The sequence below is a fragment of the Pteropus alecto genome, unplaced genomic scaffold, assembly GCF_000325575.1.
Source record: "Pteropus alecto unplaced genomic scaffold, ASM32557v1 scaffold251, whole genome shotgun sequence".
NCBI lineage: Eukaryota > Metazoa > Chordata > Mammalia > Chiroptera > Pteropodidae > Pteropus > Pteropus alecto.
The window spans coordinates 338,255-356,098 of NW_006431048.1; the positions used below are offsets into that span (position 1 = coordinate 338,255).

At 39.4% G+C, this 17,844-nt stretch overlaps 2 protein-coding genes and 1 pseudogene across 8 annotated transcripts in view; all 3 read left to right on the forward strand.

The window, feature by feature from the left end:
• Window positions 1–5,424, forward strand: part of ADPRH (ADP-ribosylarginine hydrolase) — a 6,014-nt gene extending 590 nt beyond the window's left edge. The window contains exons 1-4 of one of the 3 annotated variants that reach the window (XM_015595852.2): window positions 7–85; window positions 1,339–1,666; window positions 3,502–3,862; window positions 4,907–5,424. In XM_015595852.2, coding sequence (XP_015451338.1) covers window positions 1,354–1,666; window positions 3,502–3,862; window positions 4,907–5,321 — 1,089 coding nt within the window. In that variant the 5' untranslated portion in view covers window positions 7–85; window positions 1,339–1,353 and the 3' untranslated portion in view covers window positions 5,322–5,424. Of the gene's footprint in view, window positions 1–6; window positions 86–1,338; window positions 1,667–3,501; window positions 3,863–4,906 lie in introns of those variants that run through there. The other 2 variants (XM_006905537.3, XM_006905536.3) reach the window with 2 other exon arrangements.
• A 49-nt stretch (window positions 5,425–5,473) lies between these two features.
• On the forward strand, window positions 5,474–5,592 carry LOC112486152 (annotated as a pseudogene).
• Window positions 5,593–10,447: 4,855 nt separating this feature from the next.
• The window catches only part of PLA1A (phospholipase A1 member A), a 32,343-nt gene continuing 24,946 nt past the window's right edge, over window positions 10,448–17,844 (forward strand). Inside the window, exon 1 of one of the 5 annotated variants that reach the window (XM_025051871.1) lies at window positions 10,448–10,783. In XM_025051871.1, coding sequence (XP_024907639.1) covers window positions 10,711–10,783 — 73 coding nt within the window. In that variant the 5' untranslated portion in view covers window positions 10,448–10,710. The remainder of the gene's footprint in view (window positions 10,784–17,844) is intronic. The other 4 variants (XM_025051884.1, XM_025051881.1, XM_025051878.1 and 1 more) reach the window with 4 other exon arrangements.

The following is a 17,844-nucleotide window of genomic DNA, read 5'->3' on the forward strand; positions in this document are numbered from 1 at the left end:
CACCACCTCTTGCAACTCAGAAAGCACGAAGTCGGTGGAGCCAGAAAGAATTACAGAAAAGGAGCCAAGGACATTGGGAAGGCAGGTACAGGGGGACTAAAAGTTGGTTCTCTGAAGCCCTCAGCACAGAACAGGAGTCCAGGGAGCATCTACAGCCTCCTCACCTTACCGCCCCGCTCCCGCCCACACTGTCGCATTAAAAGCTGAGAAAATCGAGGTCCAGGGTGGGTGGGTGGCTTGTCTCTGATCACACAACTGATTCTTGACAGAGTCAGGTCTAGTAGCCCAGACCTCTAGTTCCTAGGCATTATTTATAAACAATAAAACATATAAATAACGTTTTACAACTGTCCTTTGTGAACTCAGAAATTAGGTATAATCGGTATTGGTATACTCAGTCCGGCTTCATTTACTCTTCTCCATGTCTTGCCAACCCAAATTCCTTGACATCAACAGTGCAGCTGGGGAAGGACTCCTGGAAGCCCTAGGACTTGAACTAAAGCCCGAGTCAACAGGGTTTAGTGGCAGGGAGGATGTGCATCTTGGGTGTGGAAAGAGTTTTAGCTGAGGGGAGAATGAGCTAGTTCACCAGCGTTTAAAGGTGTTTAGCTGGCCTGTGCAAGTGCAGTGGATGCGCCCAGTAGGAGTAGATGGGAGGGCTTTGAACTTTAATGCCACAGGCAATATGGTACAATGGGGAATTGGAAATGCACCTACAGGAAAACCAACACATTACCGGGGATTAAATTTATGGAGGGTATAATAGCTGAGATCCCAGGAATCTAGATATTAGTCATTTAGGAAAAAACCCAAAATTTAAATATTACCATTAAAGAAAATTTGTGAGAATAAAATATTCTAGTTCAATGATCCAAAAATCTTTTTCCCTGGTTGTGTATGAGTAATAATAATAACAACAATAATAGTGCTTGTGATGTACTAGGCACTGTTCTAAGTCCTATACAAAAATTAATTCATTTATTCCTCACAACAAACCCACAAGACTATTACTGTTTTTATCAGCACTTTAGAGATGTAAAGGCTGAGGAACAAAGAGGTTGCCCAAAGTAGGTGGATTTGCACAGAGAGAATGCCAGCCATGCCACTTAGCTCTATGACCTAAGACAAGTCACTTAGCGTTATCTCTGTAATCCTTGTTCTACTCATCTGTAAAATGGGCTTAATACCACATTCCTCATAGAACAGTTATGAAGATTAAGTGAGATGCACTAATGCAATGCCTACAAGTAGTGAGTGCTCAATAAAATGTAGATAGGGCTAGTATTTTTTCTGATTCTTCTTTCTTCTCATCCTCTGTGTATCTTAATTTTCCCCCAGAAAAACAGCCTCATCATGTGTGGGGGATTGATGGAGAGGTATATGGCTGCCATGGTGCTGAGTGCAGCTGGAGATGCCTTGGGGTACTTCAACGGGAAGTGGGAGTTCCTGCAGAATGGGGAGAAGATTCACCAGCAGCTGGCCCAGCTTGGTGGCTTGGATGCCGTAGATGTGGAGAAGTGGAGAGTCAGCGATGACACAGTGATGCACCTGGCCACGGCAGAAGCTCTTGTGGAAGCTGGGAAAGTCTTGGACTTGGCTCGACTGTATTCCCTCTTTGCAAGGCATTACCAAGACTGCATGGGAGACATGAATGGCCGGGCGCCAGGTGAGCAGAGCCAGGGGAGGTCCTGGGCGGGTGGAGAATAGAACAGGCCAAAGGAAGTCAGTAGTTTTTATAGTTGTGATAAAAATAAAAACAACCTAAATGTCCTATAAGTAATTTAACTATGATGATACATTCATAGGCATTTAAAATTATAGAGGTAAATATTTACTGATATGGAAAGATATTATATTTTAGTGAAAATGAAAGATAAGTAGGTTACAAGACAGAACGTATCTTATAAACTCATTGTCATTAAAGGTGTAGTGTATATCTGTTGGGAGAAGTCTGGAAGAATATATACAGAAATGTTCATAATTATGTCTGGATAATGGGAGTATTTATAGTTTCTTATTTTCTTTTTATTTGTATTTTCTAAGTTTTCTGTAATTAACGGGTATAAAGAAAACATTTTTTTCTTTTTGAAGAATAATGGAAAGGATCTTGTAGAGATTCCTTTTCTATTTCTAGGTCTGTGAACAGTGATTCTTGCCCACTTTGGGAAATTGTTACACCTTCTCGAGCCGCCAGGTGACTTGCATCACCTTTTCCCTGGCCCACCTGACCTACCTATCCTCTTGTATTAGTCAGCTTGAGCTGCTATAATGAAATGCCACAGACTAGGGACTTAAAGAACAGACATTTATTTTCTCACTGTTTCAGAGGCTAGAAGTTTGCAATTAAGGCAAGAGCAGGTTTGGTTTCCTCTGAGGTCTTTCTCTTTGACTTGCTGACAACTTCCTCATATCTGTCCCCTCTCACAGTACACATTCCTGATGTCCCTTTGTCCAAATTTCCTCTTCTTATGAGGACATCAGTCAGATTGGATTAGGGTCCACCCTAACGTTCTCATTTTCACTTCATCACCTCTTTAAAGGCCCTATCTCTAAATACAGTCACATTATGAGGTACTAGGGGTTAGGGCTTCAACATACGAATTTTTGGGGACACAGTTCAGCTTATGAGCTGATAAAAAGCACTTCCTGATGAAAAGTCCCCCCCACACACACACCCAGGGTCTCTGGTGACCCCAAGGATTGGCTTTAGAAGCTAGCTTTTGTTCATCCTTTCTCAGCATCTGATTTCTCATCAGTTGGACAAGTGGAATGTTTTCTTCGTCCATCTATGCCTTCTATGGCGTAGTCGTGAATAAACTGACCATATGGGAACAATAAAACCACCATACCCCACACTATGTTACTGCCACTGCTTGGTTCATGTGTGCACACTGTTCCCAGTAGGACAATGAGATAAGACAAGCCTGATTGCACTGCTCTCACATAGGAGAAAACCAAGGACACCCAAGGGCACGTTTTTTGCTCTGAACCCATTGCTTCTTCTCTGAGCCCAGCACTCCACTGTAGAACTGTGGCTGTTTTCTGACATTTGGGAATTTCAATTGTCAGGTTCTCATTGGGTTCTTTAAGGGCTTGGGCTTGGAGCATGGTGGTTTGGATGGGGCCACTAACTAGCTGTTTATGTGATGTTAAGCAGGGTTCTTTAGCCCTGAGCTTAAGCTTATTCATTTAAAAAAGAGAATAATATGTTATGACTACCTTTTTGAGTTATTGTGATGTCTCAATAATAACTGGCAAAGATTCCAAGGCTCTCTATATGAATCTACTTCTTTTATTATTAATCTTATCATGCTAAGAGTTATCTGTAAAGTAAGGCACTGTGTTGGCTTGGGGTTTGGAGTTTGAGGGCATTCATCATTGTATTTTTTTTGGCTTTTCCTTCCCATCAAAGAAACTTGGAAGCAGAGCTTGGTCTTTTTCTCCTGCCGGGGCTTTTGTTTTGGTTACATTGACTCCAACCCCTACTCGACTCTTCTTCAGGTGGGACATCAGTGCACAACGCCATGCTGCTGGAGCCAGACAAAGCCGATGGCTGGAGGATTCCCTTTAACAGCCATGAGGGCGGCTGTGGGGCTGCCATGCGGGCCATGTGCATTGGTCTCAGGTTCCCTCACCTCAGCCAGCTGGACACACTGATCCAGGTTAGCATTGAGAGTGGCCGAATGACTCACCACCACCCCACAGGCTACCTGGGAGCCCTTGTGTCTGCTCTTTTTACATCCTATGCTGTGAATGGCAAGCCTCCCTGGCAATGGGGAAAAGGACTGATGGAGGTGTTACCAGAAGCTAAAAAGTACATTGTCCAGTCAGGCTACTTTGTGGAGAAGAATCTTCAACACTGGTAAGTTTATAGGTGTATGTTCCTGCTAGAAAATGATTGAATCTGTGTGTGCATGCATGACTATGTATGTCTAGAATTCATAGATCATAGCTACCGTCATGGTTCTCATTATCCAGTTTTGTCACCCACTGCAACCAGCCCTGTCCCCACCTACCTGCTAAGGATTTCAGGTTCAGTTACAGCAGTGGTTGCCACCAAGTAACCAAGTGTAGACCTCAATAAGTAGTGTAGCTGCAGTGCTTTCCTCTTGTATAGGGACGCTGTTCTGTATCTTTCTATACTGAGGCGAACTTTCCTGTTTATCTCTTGGAACTTGTTTTACAGTGTTGTCTTGATACACGATATTTTGAAAACTTTTCTTAGAATACCAGAGAGAGAGATTTTTACTAGCTAATTAGTAAGTGGTAAAACCACATCTTCCTCTTTTTCAGAGTTCACTTTACACTGCCTTTTTTAGAATAAAAAGGTCCAGAGGCTTTAAACCGAAATCACCCATGGTCATCATATTCCAAGGTTCCGTTTTGGAAAAAAAAAAAAAAAGTAACTGTATAAAGAGGTGATGTGTTACTTAGTTTGACTGTAGTAATCATTTTACCGTGTATACATATATCAAATCATCATGTTGTATACCTTACACATATATGATTTTTACTAAGAAAATAAAATATAAAATAAAATATATAATGACAAAATTGACAGAAAATGACAGACCTTATTCTCAACTCAAGAAAAACAACCCTTTACTTCTCACTTTTAACTTGCTATGTCTTATTTATTTAGCAACAGATATCAGTGCCTTGTTTACATCAATTCTTAGCAAAAATTTATTGAATGGATGTTATTTAGGTAGAGCTCATTTTGATTTTTTATGTCATTTATGGTATTAATACGATATAAAAAATCAAAATGAACTCTATCTAAATAACATCCATTCAATAAATTTTGAAGTCGTCTCGGAATTTTCCCTGTTCACACATCTGTCTGGTACCTTATGGTTTTTGGCTTAATTTTTTAATTGACTGTAGATTTTTTCCCTTCTTACAGGTCCTACTTCCAAGACCAATGGGAAAAGTACCTAAAACTTAGAGGAATTTTAGATGGCAAATCGGCCCCTACCTTCCCCAACCCCTATGATGTGAAGGAGAGAGATCAGTTCTACACCTCTGTGAGCTACTCTGGCTGGGGTGGCAGCAGTGGACATGATGCCCCCATGATTGCCTACGATGCCATCCTGGCCGCAGGAGATTCCTGGAAGGAGCTTGCCCACCGAGCATTTTTCCATGGTGGAGACAGTGATTCTACAGCTGCCATTGCTGGCTGCTGGTGGGGAGTTATGTATGGTTTTAAAGGAGTGAGTCCCTCCAATTATGAGAAAGTAGAATACAGAAACCGCCTGGAAGAGACAGCTAGGATTTTATATTCTCTTGGGTCAAAGGAAGATACTGTAATTGACGTTTAGGGAAACATGATGTTCATTTCTGGTGGTTTCTTCTCTTATGTAGTTCCTTTTCTGCTCAGTTTCTTTTCACTTTTTCCAAAATGAACATGAGAGTGCAGATATCTCTTCACGATCCTGTTTTAATTTTCTTTAGATATACATTCAGAAGTGGGGTCTATGGCCATGCCACCCTGAACAAGCCCGATTCCGTCTGATCTCAGAAACTAAGCAGGGTCGGGCCTGGTTAGTACTTGGATGGGAGACCACCTGGGGAGACCAGGTACTGTAGGCATAAAAAATAAAAAATAAGGGATTGTAAGCTGACAAGGTTCTTGCAATCTGTGAGGTCAACCAAGGGTTGCCTCGCCAAAAATAAATAAATAAGTAAATAAATAAAAATAAATAGAGAAAGAAGTGGGAATCCCACTCCAATTTAATCAATTCTAAAACTTTAACATCATGCTCTTCTTCCTTCCCACTGTAGTCAGTCCTCGGCCCGAGAGACTTAAAAGAGAAATGGGGATAGGGACGGCTCTTTCGTTCCTCTCCTCCTCCTGGGGTTCCTTCCTCCTCTCCACTATTGCCCTGAGACCAGCCTCATGGGTGGAACCCTGGTGGGAAAGGCTAAAGCCAGTTGTCTTCTGAGGGATCCATCATCCTCCCTGGTCCCATCCATCAGGGGGCGTGCAGGATGCTCCACCTGCTGCAGTCTTTACATCCTCCCCATCCCTCTCACACAGGCCCTGAGGGCAGACCAGGCTGACCAGCAGCCAGCTAACTTGGAAACAGATTCTAGTGTCACCTTTATGTGGTTCCCCTCAATCTCAGCTGGTAGGCCTTCCCTCATTTGGCTTGTTGTGAGAGGTGAGGAAGAGAGAACAGGACCCTCCCTCCTCATTCAGGAAGAGAAGAGAAAACCCCACCACGGAACTATGACTCCTGATTTTTCCTTCAAATCCCTGGTTTTCAGCTGGTGGAGGTGGGGGTGGGAGATCTGATCACAAAGCAGTTCTCCTACCTCCTAGTAAGTCCTACCAAGATTTGTCTTTCCAAGTTCTTCCAGTGGTGGGAGGAGGCAGGAGGATGGAGACTTCACATTTGCTGTTTTATGGTGTAGAACTTTAGCCACAATTGGAAATGACAGAGAAAGACTCTTTACAGATTCTATTATATTTGCTTTGCAGATTCTCACTCTTCATCACAGGCATACTTCAAAAAGAGTTTAGACTTTCAGACTCTATTTTTTCAAACCTCAAAACTTCTTGCCCAAGCTCAACTGGTGACCTCACTTCCTATTTCTCTGAGAAAATAGAAGCAACTGGAAGAGAACAGTTGCACACTCTTCACTTCTACGCACCTACCTGCATTTGGGTTCATGACCTCTGGCTTCTCTTCTGACTATGAGTGCTAGTGTGTCTGTGTTGTGTATGTGCGTGTATGTGAGGTGGGGAGGAAGGGAGGGTTGGAGCAAAGGAAAGAGAAGGAGGGAGAGTGAGAGGGAACAGGGAAAGCGATAATAAACAGTTATATGCACAGTGTCACAGAAATGAATAAAACTGATCTGATACCCAGTGTGAATTTGTCATGTTTATTAAGTTAATATATGTAAACTGAAAAACAGATTAGATCATGTGTAACATTACAGAGGTGAATTATATTTTTTTCACTTGCCGTGTGATGGTTCTTTATTTGCTTTTTTTTGTTGTTACCTAAGATAACTAGATGTCTGGAAGTCTTGGCAACATATATATATTTTTAAGATCTGCAAAATTAACATTGGCCTCATCCACTCTTCTCCAAGCTTCAGCCACCACATTCTCTATTTATTCTTCTTTCTCTATCTTTCCAGGGCAAGTAAACTTTTTTTTTTTTAAACAGACAGAGCTACTAGGAGTGTGGGGGAAGAAATGGAGACTCTGATGTTTCTCAGTCAACCAGCCTACTGGGTTAACTCCTCAGGGAATGGCTGCTGGGGTCTGGTTAAAGATCCAGGGATCATTCAGACAAAGCGTGGGGGACAGCCTTGCCATCACTTTTTCATCTTTGGAGTTTGGGGATTAGGAAAAGTAACATCTAGGGAATAGGCGAGACTCCATTTGGGGAAGGAAAAAGAAGAGGAGGAAGAAGGAATTGCTATGTGTCAGGCAGCTCACCACAGCCCATTACAGAGGAAGAAATTAGGCTTAGAGAAGCCGCCATTTGTCCAATGTCACTCATTTAGGATGAGATGGAACTGAGGTTTAAACCCAGAACTGTTTACCTTCAAAGCCTTTTTTCTTTGCACACCCTTTACTACACTGTAATTCTTAGCTATAATTAGAAATTATTTCCTTAGACAAAGCCAAAATGAAACCCAGGAGTGAGGGCGGCAGCCTATGCCCTCTCTTCACCTTTTCACAGTTAAGAGATAAAGGCAAGAGGAAAACTAGTTGTGGGTTTGAAATCCACATTTGGGGCAAGGGTGGGGAGGGGGCAGAGCGGAGCTCAGGTAAAACCGAAATGGACAGTATCTTCCCTCTCCTCTCTTCCCTCTTCAAAGAGCCTCCTCGTCCTCTGCTACCAAAGAGACCCACGCAATGCCTGAGTCATGAGGACTTCTCTCTCCACTCTGTGTTTGGTTATGCCTGTCGCACTTAAGGTTCCTACTTCACCTTTTAAGCCTTGGTATTGTCATCTGTACTAGCTGGGTGGTCTCAGAAAAGTACCCCCTCTCAGGGTCTCTGGGTTTGGAACCTATGAACTTTCAACTATAACATCCAAAAGAACATGATTCTAAAATGAGGTTGTCTGGAGATGGGGGACAAAATCAAAGTAAGAACCCTTTTGTTTCTTTTGATCTACAGAGTTGTAAATAGAAGTTTGCACTTTAAGTAGTGGACCATGCTTCAAACCAGTGTTTCCCATCGTTTTGGATGGTATATGGACAACCATCCCCCATTGTCAATGTCAGTAGATGGAAGTTACATAAATGAAAACTTGAAATACAGATTAGCACAAGTGGTAGGTGGCTATGGCAGGAGTAGGGAAGGTGGAACCTGAATGAATGAAATTGGGAAACATGACCTTGAACAAACAAATGAACCTCCAGCAGGATGAGACTGCTCTAGCGGAGGCAATATTTTGGGGTGAGATGGGCTTTCTGTTTTTGAGCAAACAAATGAATCTCCAGCAGGATGGTTTCCACTGGAGACTGCTCTAGTGGAGGCAATATTTTGGGGTGAGATGGGCTTTCTGTTGCCTGTTATTCTACACCAGTCCTGAGTCTAGGAGACTGGATGTACCATGACTTCTCCTAGCAAATACTTATTGAGCACTAGCTATGTGGCAGGCACTGTGCTAGGTGCTGGGGGTGAGGAATCCAGACCAGAATTTTGCTGCTCTGAAGTTCTCTATCCTCACCTTCTAAAACATGTCATCTCATTTCCTTGGCCCTTCAAACAGTGCTCCCCAGGCCACTGGCTTCTCTGAGCTTTGGTTTTCTCACAAGTGAAATGGAGAAGGCTATGGTAAGAATTAACAAAAGACTTGTGATTCTAGTATGCATACAATCCTCTGAGGCCCCCACTGGAACTGCAGAGTCTTGGGCCCAACCCTGAAGATTCTCATTCAGTGTGTCTAGGTTGGGCCCAGCAACTTGTCCCATGTTCCCTGGATGATTCTGAGGCAGGTAATCCTGGATGGGACCCCACTTGGAGAGTACTGCACTAGATGATGAATGTGAAAGGGAAAGTACTCTCAAAATGTCACCTATATTAATGCTGTGTGCAAGGAATAACTGGACTGGCTTGGTATATGAGCTCTGGTCTTGGTGTGAGTAGCCATGAAAACACAGCCCTCAGTCTCCTGCTGTGGGAAACCTGTTCGATGGTCCCAGTTGCTGTCCTTCTGTATTTTCCATGGGTCTTTGTGCTGAGACTTATCACAGCATATGACTAAGCAGGGTGGGGCTGGGACAAATGAAGACTCTTTCTGTGTAATTTTCTTTCTTTCCTTCTCTCCTTCACAGATGTTAGGTCTGTATCACGATCTAAATGTTCTCCCTGCCTTCTCTAGCTTCCCTTATTCTTCGCAAGTGCTATCCCCAATCATTCTTTTGCACATCTTGTCCCACCTTGGTATCTTCTTCTCTGAGGACCTGAACTAATGCACCTGCTTGGTCTCTGACATGAGAACAGCCTTCGGTATTGCCCTATTTATTGCCATGTTCCTTCCTGATGGCAGCAGTGCTTAATCAGTGGAATCATATGCACGAGCGGAAGGGAAACAAGAGCTGGCCTTTTCAAAATCATTCTATCCTTGTCTTTGACAGACCAGACACATCCATGTTGGCATGGTACCGATGCCTCTTCAGCAGTGGTAGCTGTCTGGTTCAGTGGTTCAGAGCATGGCCTCTGGGGCTAGCTTTTCTAGCTTCAGATCTCAACTCCGCATGATCTTGTGCAGGTTACTTAACTTCTCTGTGCCCTAAAGCTGTGTGAAACAGGTACGCAGATAGTACTCACTTTATAGAGCTATTGCCCAGAAAGTTTGATACCGGCCCTGCTGGCAGGTTCTCTGCTTCATAGTGATGTGTTACAGTTTAAGGAGCTAAGCAAGTACCCTATCCTCCAGACCTGCCTAGAAGTAGCTCTCTGTGGTTTCTGCCACTCTTTTGGGTGAAGAAGCCACAAGGTACGTTCGAAATGTCCTGGTTCCAGGCCAGCTCTGCCACTTCTAGCAACAATGTCTCTATAGGTCATTTTCTTTCTGTACTATTCAGTTTCTTTATTTGTGAATTCAAGAAGTTGAACAATTCTTCTCAGAGGGTGGACTTCACTTCTATCCTCAGGATCCTATGAAAGGCTAGTACTCTCCAGAGGCAACCTTCGTCTTCTTCCATTCTGTCCATTAAGTGTACACTAAACGTGTATTATTGGCTCAGCTCTGTGCTAGGCACTGGAGATTCAAAAATGAAAAGAGAAAGTCTTTGCCCCAGATCACTCAGAGTCTACATATCATCCAGGGTTTTGTAATTACTTAAAGATGAAAGACTTCTGCCTTGGTTTTTACTAACATTTTATAATGGGAAGTGGGAGCGGTACAGGAAATAGTTTCCTGATGATGTTTGGCTCAGAGAGGAAGGACAATGTGTTTCAACGCCCCTGCTTTAAAAAAAAAAAAAAACAAAAAACAAAAGAGAAAAAAGAAATGAAAAGAGTATTTATTTTTAATTGAGAAGGAACTGAACAACTGTGGAGGTTAAACAAATAGGGAGAGTTTATTTTTTCTTTTACAGGTCATGAGGCCAGTTAATGATTAGTGAGACCTAAGTGAGTGCTTGGTGTTCGAAGCTGTGAGAGACTGTGGGTATATGTGATCTCTTTGGCATTGCAGTCGGCTTCCCCCCAGCTCTGAGACTGCCAGCTCAGCGATGCACCCAAGCCTTTGGGAGAGATGCTTCTGGTTGTTGGGGCTCCTTTTGGCGCTTAGTGTCGAAAGTGCGGGTAAGTCAGGATCTTGAGCCTTGGGTGGAATAATTCTTTCTTAATCATTACTTATGCAGTGCTAACCTTTGGAAGGTCCCCTAAAAGCCCTCTTTCCTGAGATGAATCTACAAAAAAGAGAAACAGCCCCATGATCATAGTGAGGATAATGATAATCAGAGCATTTTCTCAAGTCAGAAAAATTGAACTTCTCCTAGTAGTTTTATTCATTTTTCTAAAACCCATGTTACTTACTTTCTCCTTGAACAAACAAGCTGAATGACTTAAAAGAAAACAAAATTTGATTAATTCCAAAATGTGATTCATTTTCATCCTATAAATATCCACTGTTCCAAGATATATTTAATTTTAAAATATAAATTTCCAAACTAACAATGATTTTGTCATTGAGATTGTTAGACGTTCTTTTTAATGTTGCTGACCCAACTTAAGTTTTACCATTCCTCTTGGCAGGACACTAATAACAAGTTTCTGCTCAGATTCCATTTGCATTCTACCTTTCCCATTAAGAAACCCCACCCACCGCTTCCGCTTGCTTAATATAGCAAATCTAAACTCTCATGTGGCATTGAGATTATCTCACTAGTGAAAATCCCCACTCCTCCCCGACCCCCGCAGTTGGTACCACCCTGTCCCAACAGCAAACCGCTTTGCTTTCATTTCCACAAGACAGTTAATTCCCATTCCCCAGCTTCAGACTGCGTCATTCCTTCTGCTTGGAGCTGCTCGTACTACCTTTCCATTCATTTCAGCTCTTCCCGTCGTCCAAGAGGGCGTCCATGATTCACATCTTCCTTGCAACACTTCATTCTGCTACATTCAGCACCCTTGCCCTGCTCCAAAGTTCAGTTTGCATGGGTGTATTCACTACTCGCATTAATGAGTTGTTTTTAAAAAGTGCTACCTAGCTTCATGTATCATTTATTTGTGTGTGTTTATAAAATGACCTCCATATATATATATATGTGTTATATATATAGATAATGTATGTGTGTGTGGTGTGTGTGTATGAGAGAGAAAGAAACATCTTTCTGTATCAACATACAGAGCTATCATGTTTTTTTAATGTCTGTTTATACACTATCTACTAGATCTGAAAGGATTTATATCTTCTACATTTTTGATTGATGTGGGAAAAATTCCCCTGCAAAGAAGTTATAACTATTTATTAGTATGTTAAGGTTGCCATTTCCCCATTCTCTGCCAACACTTTGTAATATAAAATATTTTTCGTATTGTCAATCTGATAGGAAAAGTAATATTACATTGTTCTGTTAATCCTTATTTCTTATGATCATTTCTGCTTCTGGTGTCTTGTTTAAGCAATTTTCCTATGAAGATAATTTCTCATATTTTCTTCTAAACCCTATGAGCTAGCCTAATCAGACTAAAATTGCCAGGAACAAATTTTTTGGTTACGATATATTTTTTTATACAGTGCTGGATTTGATTTGCCAACATTTGTTTTTATCGTTGCATATTTTTATTTCTATATTTGTTATTTTGCATATACGTTCATAAAGGAAATTTATCTATCATTTTCTTTCTTGTATTGCCCTGGTCTGGTTTTGGTACCAAGATTATTATAACCTTAGAAAATAAGTTTCTATTATTTGAACTAGCTTATATAAGATAAAGATTATCTGTACTTAAAAGGTTTGGTGGAGTTCTTAAATAAAATCATCTGGCTCTCGTGTATTTTAGGGCCAGAAAAGACTCTCGATGGCCAAGTCAAATTTTTGAGGCTATAAGGTTTATTTGGGTTTTTTTATTTCTTCTTGAGTCACTTTCAGTAATTATATTTTTCTAGAAAATTATTCATTTCTTTTAAGTTTTCCAATGCATATATCAGGGAATTTTTAAGTATATTTTTTTATCCTTAATGCTCTACAGTTATACTATAATCTGCCTGGTATAGATTTACTTATTTTTTATCTCGCTTATTACCCTGAGTATAATTTTTGATTAGAGAACTCATATCTTTTTTAAAATTTATTTATTTTTATTATGATGATATTGATTAATGAAATATAATAAGTTTCAAGTGAACAATTCATATTTATATTGCATTGTATCATATTTTTTTAGTTATGAAATATTCTTAGCAATTAATTATCTTTTCAAAATATTACTTCTTTTCCTATTTTCTTCCTATAGAGAATAAGTACTAGATAAATGTTGGAGCCTCTCTGTCTATTGTTTGCACTTTTTAACTGAACTTTTATATTTAAAGAATTTCTTTTACCTCTGTACTAGACATTATAGTATTGATTTCTTTTTTAATGATTTTTTTTATTTCCAATTTTCTAATTAACTTTTTCTTATATGTCTTATGGTATAATTTATGCCTATTTTTATTTCATAATTTCTTTATGCTCTGTATTTTTATTTCTGAATATTCTCAGCAGAGTTCTTTTAAAATCAATGTCAAAGGATTTTTAAAATTATATTTTACTTGGAATAAATTTATGATCCACTTACTGGTTTTATTGAATATCTTTGTAAACATTTGATTTCTTTACATGGTTAAGCATTTTGTTTGCAGGCTTTTAAAAAGTAAACTTTTTATTAAAGTATAACACACATACAGAAAAATACACAGATTATTAATATACAGATCAATGAATTTTCAGAGTAAATTCACCTGTGTAACCACCATTCAGATCAACAAATTAAACTCTTCCAGGGGGCCCTAAAACTCATTCTCTGCATCTGCCCTTAATCACTACTACCCTAAAGATAACTATTATCTTGACCCTTAATACAATAAATTAGTTTTGTTTTAATTTTCAATGAAAAGTTTGTTTTTGGCCTCTATCTGTCTCTTTATCACTCCCCTCCCACCCCATCTTCTCCAGTCAGGTGAGTGTTTCGGCAACTATTAGTGAGGTCTTGTCTTTTCATCCTGCCTCCCCAAATAAAGCTACAACCCCAGGTAAAAAATCAATAGCCATTTTTTGTTCGTATTGTTTTTATTTTCCCTTCCTTTCCTGAGTTGGGGAGTCCCTCTCCACCACTGGCCACCACAGGTGGGCCTGGTGCTGGTCTTCCACACGTGACATGGGGTACTTTTGGATCCCACTTACCTCACAGAGCTGAATTCTTAGAACTACCGCCTTCTCCCAGACCTGGAACCCAGCACCATTTTCCATTTCTGTTCTTGTTCGTGGAGACATTATTTTTATATTTGAGATTGTCTGTGACTATTTTTCTCTTTTAACATTCATCTGACATTACTCTTTGGTTCGAGTGGTGTTTGGAGTAAGGGAGTATGTGAGCATGATTTCTTGTGCTACGTTCCATATCCTAAATGATAGACAGTTTTATCATCTGCAAATGGTGGCAATTCTTTCTCCTCCTTTTCTTTACAAATTTAATTTTTTTTCTTTTTAAACTTTATAATTTTATCCCATTTTATTGTCTTATTTCACTGGCTAGGACTAGGACTTCCAGTACAATATTTAATAGAAGTAGTGATAGCAGACAGTTTGTTCCTAGTTCTAGATGAAATGTGTCTAATGTTTCATTACTAAGTATAGTTGTTGCTATCGGCTTTTGCTAGATGCCCTTTCTTAACTTTAAAGAGTACTAGGTATTGAACTTTATCATAGTTTATTTAAAAAAAATTAATTTAATTTAATTTTATATTAGTTTCGGTGTTTAGACATTTATATAATTTATAAAGTGACCCCCTGATTACCCCAGCACCCACCTAGCACTACACTCAGCCATTAAAATAATATTGACTATATTCCCTATGCTGGACTCCACATTCCTGTGGCTGTTTGGTAACTACTACTTTGTATTTCTTCAATACTTCACCTTTTTCACCCAGCCCCCTAAACCTCCTCCCCTCTGGCAATCACCAGTTAGTTCTCTGTATCTGTGAGTCTTTTCAGTTTAGTTTGTTTGTTTCTTTTTTTCCATAGATTCTGAATACCGTTCCAGAAAATAAAAAGGGGAAGAGAGGATCAAAACTCATTCTATAAATATAACCAAAATATAAAAACTGGGCAAGACAAAAGGAGAAAAGAAAACTAAAGGCCAATTTCACTATTAAACATAGACATAAAAACCCTAGATTTTCTGGAACTGTATGTATAAGATAGGATTTGAAGGATTAGGAGAATGTCTCTGTAAAACTGTTTGGCCTGGTAAAGTTTTTGATGAATACATTAAAACCACTGTTTCAATTCCTTTATGCTACAGTTTTACATTTTATTTTCATTTTTTTCTTTCTTGACTAAGTTTCAGTAAGCTTTATTTTTCTAAGATATTATCTATTTTTTAAGGAAAATATCTATTTTTAACTTTTGGGTGGGTATACACATTCTCTTTTATGATTTAAAAAGCCTACTGTAAATATGTCCCCTTTTAATTCTCTATATTGTTTACTTGTGACTTCCTTCTTTTTTTTCTTACTCTTTCATATCAAAAGTACAACTAGTTTATTATTCTTTTCTAAGAACTAGCTTTTGGTGTTTATTGTGTGTGGCAAGTACTATTCTAGGTAGCAAACAAAATAGATAAAAATTTCTGCCTTCTCTGAAAGTGTATTCTAATGTATGGAAAGCAATATATAAGAAGTTTAATAATAAACTAATAACTTTTTAAATAGATTAGAAGGTGATGATTGCAATAAAAAAATAATAGATCAAGACGAAGAAGATCGAGAGAACTAGGATGAGGAGTATAGGCAAGTTGAGAGAAGATGACATTTGACAAGTAAAGACTTGAAGGAAGAGAAAGAATTAGCCATGTAGATGTCTGGGGAGAGACACTTCAGGCAGAAGAAACAGCCAGTGCAAAGACCGAAGGTGGGAACTTGTTTAGGGTGAGGAAGAGCTGAGGGGACACAGAGGAAACAGCAGCTGGACTGACAAAGGGCTCCAGGAGGGGATCATTTATTCCATTTAACCCTAAATTTAGTCTATTGTTTGGACTTTGGATTTTATTCTAAATGAAATGCCTCAAGGCTTTTGCAGATATGATTTGACTTACTATTCTGGCTGCTGTGTTGCAGATAGACTGAAGCGGGTCAAGAGAGAAGGCGGGAAGAGTAGTTGTAGGCCATGGCAATAATTTTGAGATGACGGTGGCTTGGACCAAGGAGGTGACAGTGTAGAGTGGTAGTACCACATTATCCCAGTTTCACTTTCCATGGTTTCATTTACCTGCAGTCAATGGTGATGAGAAAGTATTAAATGGAAAATTCATAAATAAACAATTCATAAGTTTCAAATTGTGTGCTGTTCTGAGTACCTCACTTTATTTCATCACATAGACATTACATCATCTCACATTACAAGAAGAGCGAGTACTATACAATAGGATTTTGAGAAAGAGATCACATTCACATAACTTTTATTATAGTATATTGTCATAATTGTTTTATTTTATTATTAGTTATTGTTGTTAGTTTCTTACTGTGCCTGATTTATAAATTAAATTTTTCATAGGTTTGTATGTACCGGAGAAAACATAGCATATATTAGATTCTGTACTATCCACAGTTTCAGACATCCACCGGGGGTCTTGGAACATATCACTTGTGGATAAGGGGGGACTACTGTAGGTAGTGAGAATGGTTTAATTCTGAATATCTTGCTCTGAGAGGAGGGTCATTAGGATTTACTCACCATTGGTATGCGGGGTGTGAGAGAAAGGGAAGAGTCAGAATGGTCTCCAGGAAGACTGGCCTGAGCAACTGCACTGACTGCATTGCTACCAATGTCATTCATATTTTATTGTTTTCTTTCTTTTAAAAAAAAATTTTTACAATTTTTTGAAAATTAATTAATTTTTTTATGGTGACATTGGTTAACAAAATCTGATAAGTTTCAGCTGTACACTTTAACAATAAGGCATAAATATATTTACTTTGTGTGTTCACCTCCCATAGTTAGATTTCTTTCTGTTATCACATATTTGATCCCTTTTACCCCGTTTACCTCCCCACTCTGTTTTCGACTACTTTCTTTATAGTTTTTCTTCTCTATTTTATTTGGAGTTGTTGCATTGTGCTTTTTCAACTTTCTGAGTTAACAAGATTAATTTACCTAATCTATATCTCTCCCTTTATTCCCTTAATATTTGCATTTAAGGTTATGCACATCCTCCCAGTGCTATTTTAGCTACTTTACTCAAGTGTTTATATATATTAGTTTTATTGTCATGTAGTTTTTAATATTCTTGAGTCTCCATTGTAATTATTTTTTAACCCGAGGGGTTTTTTAACTCTCCAAATGTATGTTTAAATAATTTGATTACTTTTTATTTAGATAATGTATGGATGACATTGATTCTTTGATGTTCGTTGAGCCTTACTTTGTGACATACAATGCTCATTTTAAAAGGAGTCTTAATTCTCCGTCTGATGGATGCAGGCTTCCCTGTATCACCAACAGACCAAATTTATTCATTTATGTGTTTCAAGTCTCATTCTCAAACAGAGTCCTTTCATTTTTTCTTTTCTTTTCTTTTTTTTCTACTTTTATTAGCATTTATTTGATGCCGAATTTACTCCTAGGCCATAAGTTTTTGTTTCTTCAGTTTTTTCTGGGGTATCTTTGTCTCCTGAGCAACTTCCTCTTCTGACTCACGAACAGTCTTCTCTTATGCAATGAGGATCATCTCAGTGCAGCAGGGAGAGCTCACAAAGGGATTGAACCGCCCACGGGTTCTGTGAGTCTGCGCTGCATCTTGGGAGCTTTGTTCACCTGGATGCGCTCAGTGACCAGAGGATCTACATCTAAACCCTTAAGTTCAGCATCACTCTCTGCATTTTTAAGCATGTGCAGCAAAAATTCACTGTTTTGGGGCCACCAACCTTGCGTCCAGCTCCACCATTTGGCCTGGGCACACCTACCAACTCCACCATTGTAATGAGGGAATGGTGCAAATTGCTTCTGTAAAGTGACAATCTTCAGATACTTGGCGGCTTTTCAGATATGCATACCCTTGATGGCCTGGGCAATTTCATGAAAGTGAACACGAAGATTTTAACATCTTGATTTGCATAATTTTGTGGAGTTTTCTGGGTCAAGTGAATAGCAAACCAT